Raw genomic sequence first — 20,288 nt, 5'->3', positions numbered from 1 at the left:
CTTATTATAGGAATAAATGCAGGCAAGTGTAATGGCCTGAAGCAAGAGTGATCTATTTTATTGATCCCTAACGCACAGCTTTCACTCTGAAGAACATGTAAAGCAATAGGCTGTAATAGCCTGCTCTCAGCCTCCAGAGAGCAGGGGAAAGTCATTGTCAGGATTTATCTTTGGGAAGCAAAGAACTCATAAGCAGCCCTGAGGGGGGGAAAGGCAATCGTACAAAGTCTATTGGTTACCTGATAATAGAAAAAGTGACGTTCCCAAATGTGCCAAATAATAGCCTGTTTCGTACTAACAATATAATTCACTGGGGATTATGTGAAGTTTGTCCTCATTAAGGTCAGAGAATGGCCTATTTTTGCATGTCTGAAGGCAGGGAAGATGGTCTGGAGCCTGCTGGCAGCCTGAAGAAGGAATATATAACAGATGGAGGGCCAAGTTCAACTCGCAGCCACCTATGTCTGCCATAAGGAGAGAGAGCTGGAGGCTGCATATTTGAAGCATGCCATGTTGTGGCTTGTTTTCACATGTCACCTCTATGGTACCTCTCTGAACCTCAGCGCCCAGCTATGCCGGAGAGCAGAGCTTGAGGGGTGCATGATAACCACTGCCTTTCCTGCTGTGGGGCTCCATTCAGCTTCCTGGAGAGTAGCTAATGCTTACTGTCCTCTGTAGAAGTACAGTGCTAGTGCATCAGGTGTGCTGTGCTAGCTCTGACTTTTAGATCCTGGCGTTTTCTTTTCTGTGGAAGCCGTAAAACTTTCTTCTCCTTCATATAAATCTTTTTTTTGTAAAGGTGGCTATGTAAATCATTAAATGTCTGTTTGTTTAAGAGATTTTAATTTTACATCAATGGCAAACTACAATAGTAGTACAGTGGTAGGGGGAGAAGCTCAGCATCCCCAAATTTCCAATGAAAGGCATCAGGGAAGCAAACATTTACAGAAACTGATGTTTAAATATGCTGAATATAATAATATGCCACGAACCATGTGCATGTAAGTAAAATGTACAGTGGCTCATGTCACAGAGAAAGGCAGAGTATATAACTGAGAATATGGATTAGGAGATACTTTTTCATGCCTAAAAATGATTCTCTAAATGATGGGTGTAACAATGACTTTCTATGGGCCTCCATAAATGGCATAAGCACTTTTTCTTTAAAAAAAGTTAAAAAAAAAAAATTGAGGTTATAGTTAAGCCATTTTCACTTGAGACTGAAGCATCTCCTTAGCAGATATTGTGGAAGTGTTTGGTGAATGCAGACCCAGAAGTACCATTGGGCTTTTTGAAGGTGGATAATGTGAGTAACATCCACAAAACTAGACCCATTGTATGAGATTTCAGTAACGTATTGACCTTAGTTTTGTCGGTGTCTATGCCAATTGCGGAAAATTCTGTTCTCCATGCATCAAGTAAAGCTGTTAAGTCAGGTTGCATTTGCTTTTATTTCCCCCCGCTCTTGTTATAGTAGGTTTTTATTTTCACTGGGGAGAATGACACTCTTGTCACTGCCACCAACAGAAAATGGTCCTGGTTTAATATGATTCTTCTTTTTCTTTCCTTTTGTATCAACAGGAGAGGCTGGAGAAAAGGGGGAGAAAGGTGCTCCAGGTCGTCCAGGCAGAGTTGGGCCTCCAGGAGAAAAAGGTATCTTTGTTAAAGAAGATATTTTGAAAGTCATTGCTGACCAAATACTGCCTTTTCTTGTGAGGCAATGAAGATCGGGATCCTCTCTCCCTTTTCTGGGTGACTAAATCATCCTTGGACATTTTCATGTACTATTGTTGTGTTTTAGCCCAGCCCCACCCTGCCGCTCGCTCACACCACTGTGGTGGGATGGGGGAGAGAACTGAAACGGTAAAAGTGAGAAAACTTGTGGGTTGTGACAAAGACGGTTTAATAGGTAAAGCAAAAACTGCATGCAAGCAAAGCAAAAGAAGGAATTCATTCATTGATTCCCATTGCAGGCAGCGTTCAGCCATCTCCAGGAAAACAGGGCTCCATCCCATGTAATGGTTACTTGGGAAGACAAACGCCATCGCTCTGAACATCTCTGTTTCCTCCTCCTTCCCCCAGCTTTTATTCCTGAGCACGATATCATCTGGTATGGAATATCCCTTTGGTCAGTTGGGTTCAGCTGTCCCGGCTGTGTCCCATCCCAGCTTCTTGTGCACCCCCAGCCCACTGGCTGGTGGGGTGGCGTGAGAAGCAGAAAGCATAGCCTTGGTGCTGCGTAAGCGCAGCTCAGCAGTAAAGAAAATGTCCCTGTGTTATCAACACTGTTTTGGTCACAAATCCAAAATATAGTACCCTACCAGCTACTACGAAGAAAATTAACTCTATCCTAGCCAAAACCAGTACAACCATATGCACTTACTTGTAGACTAACTATTGTTTTCTGATCAAAAAGATTCATTTTGGAAAAAAAACCTTCTTGATTTTTTAGAAAGGTCTCTGTGAAGAAAGGCATCATAATGTCTTCTTCATAGTTTGCCTTCTGCAAATGAATATCTCCTATTAGAGCAGAGGGAAAAAAACATGAGGCTCAATTTTCTTATTTGCTTTTTTTGTAAATGTGAACATTCACAATACCTTAATTAAAACCGCTGAGGGCAGGCAGTAGGCCATAATAGGCAGAGGTGGCCATGAGTGATTCCACTTCTTTTGGATCGCAGTTCAGTATTATTTATGGAAATATGATGATAATGCTGTTTGCATTGTAGTTAAAAAATATTTGGAGCTTGAGTGGAATGGTGTTCAATAGTATTCAGCTATACAGTTAGAGAAAAACACGGCATTTCTGTCTTGCAGGAAATTCTGTCTTTTCACATTTGTTTTTATCCTGAAGAAAGGAGGAAATTTGACCTTCATAAGTTTTCCAGGAGATGCACATTCTGAAAAATTCACATTAGGAGTAGCCAAAACCTTTTATTTCAATATTGAAATTAAATATTTGACATTCCTGTCATCGGAATGATGGATTTAGTTAGTTTTTACTGAACTGAATTTACAAGCTTCCTTTCAAAGCAATCACAGTGGTAATTTACACTTCCTTATGATGATGCACGATCTGTTCTATAGTTCTTTCGGGCAATTATGGGAGTCTGATACCTGCAGTTTTCCCTGGGACCAAAATCCATAGCCAGAGCTCTTCCCCCTACAATGCGTTGAAAAATTTATAACTCCCGTGAGGGGTGTGTGTATTCAGCCAGTGTATTTCCCTTACGGAGTTGTACCCTTCAAGGACAACTCATATAAAAAATATTGGAACTAAAATTTCAACTTTTGCAAGGTAATGCAGCATGAAGAGAAGTTAAAGTACCACAGAATAATTTAGGTTAAGAGGTCATAAAGAGCTCATGTAGTCCAATCTCCTTCTTAAAAAGGGCAGACTTAAAATTAGATCAGGTTGCTCACGGTCTGGTCCAGTAGACTTTTGAAAATCTCCAAGGATGGAGCATACACATCCTTTTTGATTGGTCTGTTCACTAGTGTCAATGTGAAAGACCTTTTTGTTAGGGCCAACTGAATTTTTTCTTGTAGCTTGTGATCATTGTGTCTTGTCCTGTCACTGTGGGTCTCTGAGGAGGCTGCATCTTCTCTACAAACCACTTGTAGATATTGGAAGGCTGCAGTTAAGTCCCCTGTACCTTCCTCTACTCCAAGCTACATAAAACCATCTTCAGCTGGACTCCAGTTTGCTTCTCTTGTACCAGGGCCCAAGAATCTCTGGGTCCTTTTAGGCAAATGAGTTTTTTAGCCAGCCATTGGCCAGCCTTCATCAGTGCATCACAGGTGAGGAACTTAGTTTCTGGCTGAATGCATGATATTCCTGTCAACACATTCCTGCCATTTGTCAAGCTTCTCCTGACTGGCAGTGCTGCCCTGCAGCACACCAACCACTCCTGCCAGCATGGGGTTCCTGGGAGACTCACAGAGGAGCCTTCCACTTCTTCCTCCCTGTCTCTGATGAAGGACTGGTTCCTGAGGAATGGCACTCATTATCAGCTGCTAATTAGGCTTCAGCAGCCTTGCAACAGCCTCAGCTAGCCCTTTCAGCATCCTTGAATGCCTTCTGGCCAGTGCCATGAACCTGTGTGCATCCAGGTGAAGTAGTTCCTAACTCAGTCGTCCTCTACTGTGAGTAGCATGTCCTTCCCAAATCTTTGCTACCAGACATGAAGAACTGGGAGGCCAGCGAGCACACCTTGCCAAGGCAAAGAAAGCACTAAGTACCTTAGCCTGTCCTGTGTCCTTTGTCACTAGGCTCCCTTCCTCCTGAGCAGAGCACACATGTTATCCTTGGTCTCTCTCTTTTTTTTTTTTTTACTGCTGCCTTAACTTACTGTCTTACATGTTGTCTTTCATACCCATAGTGGAGGCCAGCTCCAGCTGCACTTTGTCCTTACGTCATCCCTTTGTGCCTGGGGAATACTCGTATATTACTCTTTGGTAGCCTGTCCTGGTATCCACCTCCTGCATGCTTCCTTTCTGCATTTGGTCTCAGTTCCCAGCCAAGCTGACCTGCTTGCAGCAGAATCTGCTCATTTTCCTGTACATTGCAATGGGTAGTTCTTATGCTTTAAAGAAATTGTTCCTTAAGACTGAGAAGCTCTTTCTGGGCCCTTTTGTACTTCATAGCTGCCTCCAGTGGGATCCTGTCTATGAGTTCCCAGAACAAGCCGAAGTCCAGAAGCCCAGGGCTTTTATCCTGCTTGCCTTCTTCACTTCCCTCAGAATCTCGAATGCTGTTATCTCATGAAGGCAGTCATGGTCACTGCAGCCAAGGCTGCTGTTGACTATTATATCCACAGCCAGAGGGTGTGTGAATAACAGGTCAAGACTATTATCTCCAGATGGAAACCCAGTACTTGCATTAGATAATTGTCCCTGATGCACTTTCTGGATTGATTGCTCCTTATGGTGCTGCTCTTTCAGAAGATGCTGAAGTAGCTAGCCTCGGATTATGGAGCTCTGACAGTTAAAAGAACTCTTCACATCCAGTCCCTCTTCTTGACAAGTCAGTCTGTAATGAATGCCCACTATGACGTTCCCCTTGCTGGCCTCCCCTCTGAATCTGATTTACAGGCTTTCAGTAGACCAGTTGTCTGTTAGGAAGCAAAGCTCCATGCATTCAAGGTGCCCACTGTCCAGAACATAACCCTTGTCTTGTCATCCCTGCCTGTCCTTCCTAAAGAGCAATATCCATCCACTGCAGCACTCCTGTTGTTCTGGCTGTCCTGTCATACCTGGGCAATTGATGTCATTAAACAGTCTCTCAGTTCTTCCCGTTTTTTTCTCAGACTGTGATAATTTTTGTACAAGTGTTTGAGATGGGCATGTGGTCATACTGCTTTCTCACGGGGAGCTTGAGAGCCTCTCCTGTTGTGCTGTCTTGCATGTTTCTCTAGCTTGGCATTTTATCAAATCAATTCCAAATGTTGTGGACCATCTGAGAAGTGGAAATATTTTTTTTTTTCAGTCAGGCTGATCCATTGTGTAACATTTAATTTATACATTTTATACTGCAAAATTGCATTTATTGGAAAATCATTATAATCAGGAAGTCTTGATTAACTCTAATGATAACTTTCCAGTTTTCCATACCTCCAAAAGCCCAAAATTCTGATGAGACTGAAAGAAGAAACACTGAAGTGAAAATTCACTGCAAGAAAAACATACTTGAAACAGAAAAGAGATGAAAGAAAATTGAATATTAATGCATACTATATCTGTATTTTTCCAGGCAGTGCTTTCAGGTTAATCACAGGCAAAATTTCTTAACCGCTTCTGTAGTAACATGTTTTTTACTCTTTATGCATCCAGATTTGACTTGACAAATGTATATTCTTGGAATATTTGGTAAACAACTTTATTTTAGCATAGTAAGAAATTTCTACAAACGAGCTCCTGTTTAAAGTGAATTCTAATTAACTAATCCATTAATGCTGTATATCTTGTAGATATTTGTCTTCATCAACTCCTTTCCACAAATGCTTCTCTAAAGAACAATAGTTGCCTTAAAAACAATTTGGGCCAAAATGGTGCCAGATTTCATCACGGTACAATATCCAATGTATTTTCTGAGTGTCACAGTGTTGACTGGATAAGCAAACAGACTTCACAGATGTAATTTCTACCGTATGGCAAGGACACAGAAGAATAAACCAGCCTTGACCTAGAAAAAACATTGTCTTCTTTTCAGTCTCTAGTTAACCTCCACAGACAGTGTGTAGTGCCCAGACCTGAAGTTAAGCTCATGCATAAATACTTTTCTAGACTTTCAAGCTGAATGAGAGTGACTCAACTGTATATTCTCTTGGAGCAGTCCAAGGGTTTTCCCCTTGGTTATCCAGAAGCTGGAACTTTGACGCAAAAATAAAATACATCAATTATCTTGGAAAAAATCATGTAAGCCGATAACACTGAAATATCCAACACACTGACATTTTTTTCATGTTAGGTTTTTCATCTTATTTATGGAGGGATAAGAACTGAGCATCATTTGGGGTTTGATATTTTGTTCGTGATGTTCTCAGAAATAACTAGGTAATTATCTTTTTACTGGACAGATCATATAATATCCATTCATGATCTGCTTTTGGGCTTGCATTTTTTCGGTTTTTAACCTCTTGATGGGCATACACCACTGATGTCTTTTAAAGTGCTGGCCAAGTATTTTAAAACCTCAGTTGGTGTAAAGCTTAGACCCGTGATCCAGCTACTTAACATATAACTTAGTGGATAATGAAGGATGGATGAAATTGCCTCACTTTGCATTTGCCCTTTCTAAGAGCATACATGGATGATCACAGCAGCCCTGTTTCTGTGCATTAGCCTGTTAAACTTCAGTTGCTGTGTTAACATGTGTTTGACCCCCTGTATTTCTATTGAAGCCTGATAATTGCTGTCTTGTTGGGCTAATATTTGGCTTCTGTTGATGGAAACTGCTAAATTTCATTGTATTTTTCTGCTAGTTGAGTAAGTGATGGTTTACATGAGGGAGAAACTGTAATTCTCCTGCAACATTTGTAGAGTTTCCTACTTCTGTTGTTAATTTACATTATCAAAATCACAGTAGTATTTTTTTTCCTTTCCCCTTTCTTTGTTTCATTTCTCAAGCAAGTTCATCTGAGGAAAATGTGCTTCGTTTCTTTGAACTCCTTAGGTGTGTAATAATCAGTGAACAAGTAACTTACAAAATAAATGGTTTTCTTATGATATATTTGCCCTGAAATGAACACCTTAAGGTTAGAAGGTGCTGCAGATGTTTTTATCATATCCTTTCCTCATGATATTTTGAGGTTTTGGTAGTTTAGAAACTGATAAACTTTAAAACGTTTTGGTGCTTACCTGAAACCAATCTGGTTCTCTGTCCTGATGTTTCAGGGTGACATCACACGTCTTGATGTCTTTGGGCACTGATTAAGGTTAAATTCCACTTACTTTCCTCATTGCTTTTAATTAATCGTATAGGTCAATTATGATGCATAGCATGTCAGCAGAATATAAAACTGTGTTGGCCTCATGTAAAGCGTAGAGCACTGGATTGAGTACAATGGCTGATTCAGATGAAAGTAGCATGCACTGCAGTGCAAGTTTTGGGGTGTGAAGTTAATAGATGTAACTTTCTCCACTTGCACTAATTGCTGTACTGTGCTTTCCCATGTTGGGAGTGAACTCTGTATAACTGAATCAAGACCCAATCTGTGAGGCCATAGCTTCCATGTGTACAAATTCCACACAGCTATTTCAATAACAACACTGTGAATATTCCCAGAGTAGCATGGATTCTGCTTATGGCAAACAAAATAAGGAGGATAGGGTGAGTTTACTGTTGGAACTCTTCAAAGGAAGAGTACATTAGAGTATTTTAATTTCAACCTTTATACGTTATACCTCTTTTATACTCAGTTATTATAATGGTACGTGAAGCAGAGTCACCTACTATTCTTAGGCTTGGAACTCAGCTGTCTCTACCTTTGCACTGTTAGCACAGTGATTGTGGCATTTGCCAGCTAACACTTTCCCAGGTGATTCTTGGGCACATTTTGGGAGCTAATGAGCAGCTTGCAAGTGATTATCCTGGATTGAAGACTAAGAGAATTTAATATTGTGGAGTGTACCATTCTCGGCCACCTAGTTCTCACTGCCAGGGAACAGTCCCAGGCATTTAGTTTACTAGTACAGGCATAGCCTCTTAAGTGGGAGAGAAGACTCATTAATTTAACTGGATTGGAGCCAGAGTGCTCAGTCATTTGTAGAATCAAATTCTAAAGAGAGGTAATAATATCTTAATTTATATTTTAGTATTACTGATTGCTCATTAATATGTAATCAATCAATCCTTTACATTTCTGAGTCAACTTTTACATGAATTTATTGCTCGCTAAGGAGTACTGCAGGCAGGATTCCATATAAAAGTCCTGACATTGGCAGTTGTGGATTCACAAAGTGGGTATCTGGTTCAAAACTGGATTTGAATTCCACCTGAACTCAATAGGATTTTCAGAAAATCCCTGCTAAACTGAGTGGATAAAAAGATGGCAGATGGGCTTCAGCGTAAATAAATATATTGCCTAGGGACATTAGGGATGCATGATTTAATCATACTTACATGATGCCAAACCCCAGAACTGTCACTTAAAACTCAAGAACTGCTCTGAAGTCATTAGCAGCAGCTCCAAAGCCAACAAAACGCTACCCATCATCAGAAAAGACACCTAGGACAAAACAGGAAGCTCATTTTTGCAGCTGATTTTGCTCTGTATAAAAGCCTGATGTGCACTGTCTCAAGTAGTGAATGGGGTTCTGGCCTCTGTCTGTCAAGAAGAACATGAGAGGTCAGAGAGGGGCACCAGGAACGTGAAGAAGATGGAGGAGCTGCCTCACAAGGAGAAACTGGACAGATTGAGACTCTTGCATCTGTACAGAGGAGTCTAAGGAGGATATGATCAAGGTCACAGAATCCCCAGATCCCATCACACTGGAACTAGGAGGCACATACTGAAACCGCTGCGGGACTTATAGCAACTCCACCTGCAATGGACTACAGATTGTGGCTGGAGTTGCGTGATCTCCCTGTATTGCACCTTCTCTTCCACTGTGGGAATCAAAATCTTGGGCTGGAGTGACCAGTGGCCTGAACAAGCTTGATGTTATGTTGTAAATGTAATTCTGACAAGATACATGCTTCCTAAGGGTAGTTATTTGTATTTGTGTGCATCTGAATATAAACTCCTCCATTCAGGAATGGACCATACTATTTCCATTTCTTTTGTTTTGAATGTACTTTAAGATCCTTTAAACTTCTCTGCTGCCTTCCTAGATTGTTTTTTTTTTTCCTTATCATCTTTTGTTTTCTTTGCAAATTTTCCAGCCTTTCTGATTTCTAGTCAGTATGGATTGATAATAGTTTCCTCTTTCTCCTCCCCGCCACCCCCCCCCCACCCCACCCCCCCGCTTTTTGTTATGCAAAGCTTTCAAAGTTTCACTTTGTCATTAACATACCTGTCTAACATGACTGGGATGAATTGCTGCTAAGAGGTGTTTATTTCTCCATTGCCTACCAAGGGAGCTTAGATATATAGCTTAAACTAAAAACCTAGCTTTCAGGTGGCTAATGCTAGGTGAAATTAATTTGCCCCAACTACATAAAATACCACCTGGGATTATCCACTGTTAGTTCATTTAAGATATAACTGTGTTGTCACCACTGTCCCTAGTCAATTACCAACCTTCAGTGGTATGGAGAATTCAGGTTATTTATCGTAAAGCAGAATCACAGAGTGGTCGGGGTTGGAAGGCACCTCTGGAATCATCTAGTCCAACCCCCTGGTAAAGCAGGGTCACCCACAGCAGGTTGCACAGGATTGTGTCCAGGCAGGTTTTGAATGCTTCCAGAGAAGGAGACTCCACAGCCTCCCTGGGCAGCCTGTGCCAGGGCTCTGCCATGCTCAAAGGAAATAAGTTCTTCCTCACATTCAGGTGGAACTCCCTGTGTTGCAGTTTGTGCCCATTGCCCCTTGTCCTGTCACTGGGCACCACTGAAAAGAGCCCAGCCCCATCCTCTTGGCACCTGCCCTTGAGACATCTGCAGGCATTGATAAGATCCCCTCTGTCTTCTCTTCTCCAGGATAAACAAGCCCAGCTCTCTCAGCCTTCCCTCATAAGGGAGATGCTCCAGTCTCCCCATCATCCTTGTAGCCCTCTGCTGGGCCCTCTCCAGCAGTTCCCAGTCTCTCTTGAACTGGGGAGCCCAGCACTGGACACAGCACCCCAGATGCGGCCTCACCAGGGCAGAGCAGAGGGGCAGGATCACCTCCCTCCACCTGCTGGCCATGATCCTCCTGATGCACCCCAGGGTCCCGTTGGCCTTCTTGGCCACCAGGGCACACTGCTGGCCCATGGGCACCTTGCTGCCCACCAGCACTCCCAAGTCCTTCCCAGCAGGCCAGCCTCAGCCTGTACTGGTGCATGGGGTTATTCCTGCCCAGGGGCAGGACCTTATGCTTGCCTTTGCAAGCAGTACTGTGGTCTGTTGGTATATTCAGAATTTTCTGATTTCCACTTGCTAATAGTTTTAAAAAGTTAGATGTCCTGAGTGTAGATTACTGCCATACCATAACATCATTATTTCCTTTAAAAATACTGTTCTCATTCTAGTCAGGCTAACTATTTGCATTGGGAATACTGACTGCTGTGAGACTAAGGAGGTACGCTGAGGGAAAACATTGCAATTTTGGTCTGTATCTTACATTATTTTTCTAAGTGTCCTCTGCAGTTTGCTGTCAAATATGGCACTAAAGTCAAGAGGCCTTTGTTCTGGTTTGGTACACTTCTACCTTCATTGTTCGGTAGGTGTCTGTGATGTCCGCTATGTCAAATCATGAAGAATTTCTATCTGATTTGTCTTCAAATTCTTAAGTTCGAGATCCTTAAGTACTGCTGTCTTTCCTTTAACACGATTCAATTCCATTTGTCTGTGACAAGGTGATTTTGTGTTTCTGCTGGGTTTGTCTTTTTGACACCTTTTTCTTTAAGTAGTTTTATACCTTCCTGTCTGTTCCAATTAATGCTGTCTGAAGAGATTTGGCATACTGTATGAAGACCCCCAGTTATACTGTTGCACAGAGCTAAAGCCCTCATTTTTTGACTTGTGGTGCAGCCCACCATCCATCTCTGGTATTTTATTTCTTCTCTTGTTTGTGGGTCTGAAAAGGCCACCAAGGAAATTATTTAGTTTCCATCTCTTCAGTTACTTCCAAAATCCTTTAAGTCTCCTATAATTGGTTTCAGTGTTTCCCACCTCCATTTGAGAGGTGACATATTACTTACTTCATATTCTCCATTCAAACTTTCTGTTAGATTTCCTACTTTTGGTCTATGGAGATTTAATGTCTTTCATTGTCCTAATTTCTTTCCAGCTCTCACTTCCTGATTTCATTAAGACTCTTTAGACTGCATTTTTGGCAATCATAGGGACACTAAAAAGGACTTTACAAAAGGTATTAAAACTTTTGAAACCCTCAAGGCAGATGGGTCTCTCTTGAAACCTTGTGATTTATTCTGCAGAAGAAGCAGAATAAGCAAGCCCCTGGAGCAGAAGCAGGGGTTAGTCACTGTAAGAGAAAACCAAATCCAAACAGCTCTTTTAATGAGCACAGGAGACTTAATGTATGTCTTCATTGTTTGAGATAACACACTTTTACTTCTGAGCAGATCACGTAGCTATTACTGGCTATTACTGAGAAGTAGTTCGTTTTCTGGGCAGTATTTATGAGAAAGAAAGTGAAATCATTTGATATATGGTATTTTATTTATGCATTAGATCAATATGGTTAATTAATTTCAGGTCTAGCAACCTGGAAAGAGAAAGCATTCAAACATCTGACAATCTGTTATGGTAATCCTAATTCATAAATATCCAAAGCAAGACGGGTCACTTTCAGAGCAACTTGATAAACTCATTACAAGCTGACACTTTAGAGATTTTCAAGGAAATTCCCTCTCGATATGCTATCTATATTGGATAAATACCCAATGGTGGCATCTGTACCTTTATAACCTGCACAGCCCAAAGGATTTGCATCTTTAAGGCAAGCCACGAATCTGTTCTGAAAGTGAAGCTAAATTCCAGAAAGTAGATCTTCAGCTAGCTGAAGGGATTATTTCCATTCTTCCAATCAGAATATAAAGCATAAGAGAAAAATATTTTTGGTTTCTGGTAAAATTTCCTATTTGAGTCCATGTCCAGTAGTGACTGAATTTGATCCTTGTTGGAAACAAAGGAAAACCATTGATTGTAAGATTTGCCAGTAATTAATTAGACCAAAAAGCCATACACATTCGGCTTCTCTCAGTTCAGAGGAAATTATTTCTTTTTGACTCATGCCATCAAGTGACAGTTACTTAAGACTTCATGGAGTAATGTAGAGGACATCTCTTAGCCCAGTGGTGATCAGTTTATATTCTGAAACTTGCTACTGATTGCACTTTTAAGTTAAAGGTAATAATGAAATGGATCTTAAAATTATCTGGCTCTTAAAAATATATAGAGGAAACTTGTGACTGTTTGTCCAGTTGTAGTAACAACAGAGGGCAACAGATCTTCAGTTGTCATAGATCCACAACTGACACTGAACTATGACAATTTACACAAGTTTAGTTGCTGGATCCCTTTGGTAGATTTTCCTCCTAACTTGTCTTATTGATTCCTTGCTCCTGTGTAGCTGAACAGTGCATAACAATTGTTACTTTGAGGAAGGAAACAATCTTTTCAACAATCATTGAAAATACTGCATCACTATTACCTAAAGCAGCCTCGGTTTGGGTTTCTGCAGGATGGGAGTCTCAGAAAGCATTTGGCTTCTCGTCCCTGTAGTCCTTCCGTACCTGCTTTCCATTAACACTGTATGGTACAGTGTGAAGCCTATCTTATATGATGTAGCTGTACGGCTGCCCTGCCACCAGGCCACATTTCTCCTTGAAATTATGATACAAAGAGGCCTAAATCTGATGGGAAAGCATTAGTTTGCTCCGGTGTTGCACCCAGAAAAGGGTATCACCAATGTACACTGAGATGCGATACTGTTTCCTGAGGCTCCTTGTGCCATTGGGGCTGCAGCATCAGGCAAATTCTGCCGCATTCACTGCATAGTGAGTGTAATGATACAACAGGGCTCACTTCGTAAGTCTCAGAAAGTCTACCTAAAACAAATCAGGAAATCTTTAAACCAATACCATAACCGAAGTATCGTTTAGAAATAATAATCTGACAAGTTTGGACTATGTAGACTTTATTGACTATAAATAGCTTAGTTTAAGCGAAAACCTTCAGCCACGTGTAAACCTCATGTATTTACTATATTAGGTGACTAGTGCTTATTCATTTCAACTGCTTATCTTCTAAACTTGTAGATGAGCTCTGTAGACATGGGGTTGAATGAGGCTTTGCTATTACAGGCTAAAGCTCTCTCAGGTTCACACCATTAAGATAATTATTTTTCATAATGTTTGAGAAATGTCATCCAGAAAAAGCATATGATGTAACAGGCATGCTTTATCTGTTTTATTATTAAGTGACACCTATACTTGGACTGTGACACACATTTTATTAGCAGTGCTTCAGCTTGGTTTGTGAAGACAGGGATGAAAAAGAAACTGCCTTGTTCTAGTGCAAATTCTTTTTCCCCTGAAGCCATTCTAATATTCACTTTGCATCACACAGGAAAGTACAACTAATAGAAAAGAGGTCAAAGTCAGACAAAGCAAGTGAATCAAGCTGTCTTATATTAGATTTCTGGGTATGCCTCATGAAGACAGATAGGTGACTGGCTGGTTCATGCAGATTTGTTGGCAATGTCAATTGACCTTAGGAGGTGGATAGTTGCCTTTTACTTGTAAAAACACAGCTGAGCAATATGATTTTTTAGCAGCTCCTTTGCTACAACGGCACTTTGAGGTATTCTGTAGAACTGTCTTTAAAATTCTACATTGCTGGCTTGAGTCAGACTTTTTATCAACATGTGCATGTGCCCATGTATATAGATATATATATGTATAAATGTTTATGTAAGATTTCCATTAATTTTCATTTTTTATTAATGTCATCTTCAAATGCAAGAGCAAAAAATGAGCATGTGGCTGCTTCCACAGTGTCTATGTTGTATAAATAAGCCATTAAGCCCAAATTCAGCCCTCACTGTGGAGCTACTGTGTTAGATGAAACTGTCAGTTGTGCTTGGATCTGTCTTGGATCCTTTAGGTCTTCTCAACTCTGTGATAGCTTTAATCCATTGATCCATCTGTACTAGAATCTGAATGAATCAGACTACATTGTGTCTTTTGTCTTTCTGTTACGTGTAGGAGAAATGGGGGACAAAGGACAGAAAGGCAGCATGGGACGGCATGGAAAAATCGGTCCTATTGGTTCAAAAGGTACGCTTAGTTAATATGTTTTTCCATTTATGTTTCAGTTGGAAAATCTGTGATCTTTTATGGTTGAGAAAAATACAGGGCTTGAAAAATAAGTCTCAGAGGTTACTATAATAGGGAGTTTCTCACGCTGTAGTCAGCCAGATGACTGAGATCTCTCAGCCAGTTACCTTTCGCTCTGACACCAGTATATTTAGCCTTAAAACGGGGTGAGAATCCTGGTTTAAGGCTCAGTAAAGAACTTCGTGCACCATCACACAAGTGTGGACAGTTATAAGAAGTAGATGGGAAAATGCACTGTATTCTGGCAAATTTTAAGAGCCAGAAGACTTGAATTCTGATCTTGCATACTCCATAGGCTTCCTATGTGACTTTAAGTCATTTGAACCAATGTTTACTTAAGCATCTAGGTTATGAATCTAGATCTAGGCACCAGCATAGCGTATCCAGCCCTTTTCCCTCTGCAGTGTTTGAACGTACTGGTTCTGTGAAGTTCATGAATGTAAACAAAATGGATATTGGTACATGTTCTTTGTGTTCAAGTTTCACAGCTTTGGTTGGCCTCTGTTGTGGAACACCTAGGACAGAAAAATCTTTATTTTTCCTTGGGCATATTTCTACTTTCCACATTTGAATGTTACTACAGAAAAAATAAGTATGTGCTAAATGAACTGTTGACCAAAAAAGCTGCCTTAGATTTACATTCTTTTTCCTGTCTTTAGGTGAAAAAGGAGATAATGGTGACATAGGACCACCAGGTCCTAATGGTGACCCAGGTAATCCATGACACACACCTTGTGTATGTGAAGGATTTTACGAGGTGCATGCATTATCACCAAAAATACATACTGGGAGAAATAATGAGTAATATTTGTATAGGCACTGTAATATTTCACTGCAATATTTTCGAATTACTTAGAATTATTGAAGGTGCAGTAGTTGCTGGACTTGTAGTGTATTTGTTGAAGCAATGTCTCAGAGCTTATCGGAGGTATAATCACTCCTGAAGACTAGCAGGAACTAAAGTGCAACTGTCCGTATCATTCATCACCATTGCCAAGGGACATGTATGCATATCACACTCTGGCTTCCAGCCAACAAAAAGTTGGAAGTGCCTGGCCCTCCATGGATTATTGTTATAGAAGCAGGAGATTACCAGGGATACAGATCTTCCAGAGAAAAATGTCAAAGCCTAGTGTAAGAAGTGTAAGCCGTACAAAAGTAGCAGATTCAGATTTTACCCAATTTGTTCTTTCAAAGGTGAGGTACAGCAATTACTTTTCTCATAAGAAGATAATCTGTCACTCTAATTCTTGAGCCAGAGTACCATATACCTAGTCATCAAGCACAGTTTTGCGGTATAAGTACCCTAGGCTTAGGCTGACTTAGACAGCTAAACTGACTAATTGGGTGGTCAAATGCAGATTTGAATAATTACACACAGAACCGGAAACTGGAATTTATCCTTGTTTTGAAATTTGAGCTCACAGATATAACAACTCACTCTCATAGTATTCTCATTGAGATTATCTTTGTCAAACTAATACAGATTTGGGTTAATAGATGGTTTTCTATTGTCTTATTTTATTAGAAGAAGTACTGTAAATTCTGTACTTTCAAAAGTACAGAACTACATTTTGCAGGTAATTATGCGCTTTACATGTTTGGAACATTAGCCTTTTGGATCTACTGTGTTATGTTCCTCCTGAGGAACAGGCAAACAATGTGCTGTACAGATTTTTGTTGTGGAAAATGTGCTCTTTGGAGAAGACTGAAGAGAATAATTTTACTCAACATGAAAAATTTTGACAAAAGTTTTTTGTTTTAAAAAAATCTGTATCTTTTTTTGCAGGGAATATCTGTCTGTGTTTAGGTTAGCACTAATCATGCAAGGCTGAAGCTTCATGGGACGTGAACTGAGCTGTTCTGGATAGGCCAGGGCACTCATGAGAACCATGCAATGGTGCAGGGTAGCAAAGGCTCTAGGTTTCTGTCTGTTATTTGCCAGACAGCCCTCTTCAGGGCTGCCAGGCGGGACCTTTTGTTTACATAATTATTGAAATTAGATAGCTTTTTGATTTTGGTGTGTCTGTATCATTTCACAGGCATCCCCTGTGAGTGCAGCCAGCTAAGGAAGGCTATTGGTGAAATGGATATCCAAGTGGCCCAGCTGATGACAGAACTAAAATTCATAAAAAATGGTAGGTTAATTTTATATAAATATTTTCCTTTCTTGTTCCCTCATTTTACCAGTGTAATTGCTCATAGAAAACGTCACTGTTCCACATCTGACTTGTGAAGCTATTTTGGGGTGTACAGTAACTTGGTTTATAGAAATGCGAGTGCTCACTTTTCAGCACTGCCCTCCCCCGCAGCTGTTGCTGGTGTGCGTGAGACAGATAATAAGATATATCTGCTGGTGAAGGAAGAGAAAAGATACAAGGAAGCCCAACTCTACTGCCATGGAAGAGGAGGAACGCTGAGCATGCCCAAGGATGAGACTGCCAACAATCTGATTGCCTCGTACATCAACCAAGCTGGGCTAACCAGAGTTTTCATTGGGATTAACGACCTAGAGAAAGAGGGAAATTTTGTCTATTCTGACAGATCGCCCATGCAGACCTTCAACAAATGGCGCAGTGGGGAGCCCAACAATGCTTATGACGAAGAGGACTGTGTGGAGATGGTGGCATCTGGAGGATGGAATGATGTTGCATGCCATATTACCATGTATTTTGTCTGTGAATTTGACAAAGAAAATGTCTAAGCTTGTCTGCTCTTTCTTTATATTAAGGCAAGTTTTTAAGCGGATTGTACAAGTTACGCCATGTTAATAGAGTACAAGCGGTATTTTGCAAGTATGTGGCATCAGTGTTGTACAGCTGTAAATACAATTTAGGTATTTCAAATATCAGTATTTACCCTTCAGAAGGGAAGTGATAAGATATAGCTTGGTTTTTCTGTAGGAAAATATATGTATTTAGATAAAAATGTGGTTTGGGGCTAAATTCTGCTCTGACAACAGGTAACAAATGCAATTGTGTGGCTGTAAGGGAAGGCAGAATTTGGCCTCTAGTTGATGGAATGATTATTTCTGAAGAAGTAGATTCCTGATATTTTAGCTTAACAAAATTTTTAGTTATAAATGTTAATTGCTTGTAGTGCTACAGGGATATTTCAGCAAATATTTTGTATACTGTAGTTAAGTACAAATATTACTGTAAGTTTTTTGGATATGAAGGTATTACAACTTTTTTTTTTTTTTAAACTGTAAAAGCAAATCAACAAATAAGGAGTCCTACCAATTTTGTAATGTGTATTTACAGATGTATGACAAGGAGGCACCTAAGTAAACTGAGTTTTAGTGCTTTTTAGTGCTGCGGGAGGACAAAGTTCTTATAATTTAGTACTGAAAGAGGGATCCCAGCTAGATGGGTGTTTTGTTTTGGGGTTGACTAAAGGTAAAAGTAAGATTTTGGTTTTCTGAATTCTTTAGCTGAACATGATTCAGTGCATGAACTATTTCAGAACCCAAATAATTTCTCAGAGTAAGCACGTTTCACATTTGTATAAGATGATCTTGGTGCATCTTGTTACAAAACAAACAGAATACCAGCCCTCCACAATTTAAGGCAGACTTCATAAATAGACAATGAATCTCATCAAACCAGTTTAGCTAGTAGTTCCCTTTGGTAGGAAAACAGCTTACATGTTTACTCAGTTTGTAAGGACGACCCCCTGAAAAACAGCAGAGGTTTCCAAAATTTTCCTGATTATGTATATAGCATTAATAAGTAATTTTGCACAAATAATTTATGTACCCAATTTACAATTGCATGTGATGGAAAATATGATGCGTATTTTAAAAAACAACAACAACATATTTTCACAAAGGTAACGATGAATTACTTTGGATCTTCCTAAGAGCCAGTTGCATATCTTACCTTGCTGCTAGGCATAGAAAGACGACTGCAAAATCTCTGACTGTGTTTTTTAAGGAATATCTTACACGGTGGTTTAAGATGATTTTTAAGGAGAAATTATCCTTTGTATAACATAGTTATCAAAATACATATCTGATCATTATGGGAGATTGGTCTACAGGATATCCACAGTGGATGTGGCAGTGGTCCCAGAGATTTCACTACCACGAGGCAAGACCCGCTCATCAACTCTACAGTGCTATGGTATATAAACAATCGATGGCCATAAAATTCTGTTTATATCTACAGAGTCTGACAATATTTGATGCAATGCTATTATTACATACCTAAGAAAACAAACCATTTTGCTTACTATAGTTACTCTGTGAGTGTGAATGCATTTTTTATATATATATATATATATATATATGTTTGCTATTAATTTTGAACATCAGTAGTAAATTCCCATAATATTTGAATATCGGCCCAGCTCCAGAGCAGTCACTCTAAGAAATGAATGGTCCTTTGATTGCTTTACTTTCTTTCTAATAAAGGTAGGTATGATTCCTATATGTTAGGTGTTCTTCCAACTATATATTGAAATCTATGAAATGATGCGAATAATGGCTCTACAGTAATATTCAAAGACTCTTTACAGAATTTGCAGGGAGGTAACAATTCCACTGAAGCAATTTGTTTAGAATAGCACCTTTTGAATATTATGATTGTTTTCTGCCTGCTATAGAAATCCTCAGAAACCATTTAAATCTCCAACGTACTTTTGTTGAATCATTGTAGCTATATTAAAACAGTCCAAACCTGAGTTACAGATATCTGGAGCTCCATCATTATGTATGTCCTGAAGTTGCTAACTTTATTTTTCACCCAGGTTTTGAAAGTCTCTGTTGTAATGTTCGATTTCCTTCAGAAACATGAAAAGAGGCCTTTTGAGGAGGTGGGAAGCTTTTTCAGATGCCAGATTCTCCTATTTTAGCTGGAAGTCACATGATGTTTATAAAGATTGCCTTGATGTGTAGAGCATTTAAGCAGTCTCAATTTCTGTTAAAATTTAAGATGAAAAATAAAGTCAATGGAAAAAACATTTATTTCCCCCGGTTTTCATGTTCTTCAGGATATATTTTTGCAGCTCATGATATATGAGAAAGGAAATTAGCTGTATTGTCAGAGCCCTGTACGTTGTCTTCAACAGTCTTTATTTCACTATTTGGGCAAGGGGAGCAAGGCTAGTGTGTACGGTCTCCCCCTGTCCTGCAAGGAGTAAAGACTGCACATCTTACCCCTGCAAGGAACTGGGCAAGAAATGATGGAGGGGCTGGAAATGAATGAGCCCTTCATCATTTCTTTCACCCTCCAGTTGCTGACCCCCATAGGTGGACCCTTGCTGGAGGCAGAAATCAATGTTGCATGTGGTGCTTGGCCTGCATGACGCCTGCTGATGTGCATGGTAAGACTTCCATTACTTTCAGTGGAATTTGGAGTTACTGGTAAATTAGTTTTATTTGGGGTATCTTCCACGTGCATTAAAACCTGCACTGTAATATAATTTCTCATTTTGTGTGGCTGTATGGAAGCTTTTGGAGCATGTCTGGCAAGCATGCACTGAGGTTTCCCAGACTACTCGTATGTGCTGTACTTTTTTTGATGGATGATTTTTCCTTATAAATATTTCCCCATCGCCCTTATTTATTTTATTCTTAATTAAGGGGCATGTTGGTGCTTTTTAAGAAGGCAACAATAACAGGGTCTGGTGTTGGGGTTTTTTTAATGTAGTCACTCATTCATGCTTTTGAATGACTTCTTCAAATAAAACGCATATTTCATTGAACTATATTCTGCACCTTTAGCTGCTAAGTCTGTGTTGTTGTATTATTGATGTCAAGGCCAAATGTGCATCCCCCTTCT

General features: G+C 39.9%; 1 protein-coding gene across 3 annotated transcripts in view; it reads left to right on the top strand.

Moving 5' to 3' along the window:
• The window catches only part of COLEC11 (collectin subfamily member 11), a 41,666-nt gene extending 22,199 nt beyond the window's left edge, over positions 1–19,467 (top strand). For 2 of the 3 annotated variants that reach the window (XM_027787839.2, XM_055810897.1), the window contains exons 3-7: positions 1,582–1,653; positions 14,374–14,445; positions 15,165–15,218; positions 16,548–16,643; positions 16,800–19,467. In XM_027787839.2, coding sequence (XP_027643640.1) covers positions 1,582–1,653; positions 14,374–14,445; positions 15,165–15,218; positions 16,548–16,643; positions 16,800–17,209 — 704 coding nt within the window. In that variant the 3' untranslated portion in view covers positions 17,210–19,467. The remainder of the gene's footprint in view (positions 1–1,581; positions 1,654–14,373; positions 14,446–15,164; positions 15,219–16,547; positions 16,644–16,799) is intronic. The other variant, XM_005238145.3, reaches the window with a different exon arrangement.
• The last annotated feature ends 821 nt before the right edge of the window (positions 19,468–20,288 follow it).

The sequence above is a fragment of the Falco peregrinus genome, chromosome 7, assembly GCF_023634155.1.
Source record: "Falco peregrinus isolate bFalPer1 chromosome 7, bFalPer1.pri, whole genome shotgun sequence".
Taxonomy (NCBI): Eukaryota; Metazoa; Chordata; class Aves; order Falconiformes; family Falconidae; genus Falco; species Falco peregrinus.
The sequence above is the reverse complement of the archived record's forward strand: the minus strand, read 5'-3'. Positions and strand labels throughout refer to the sequence as shown.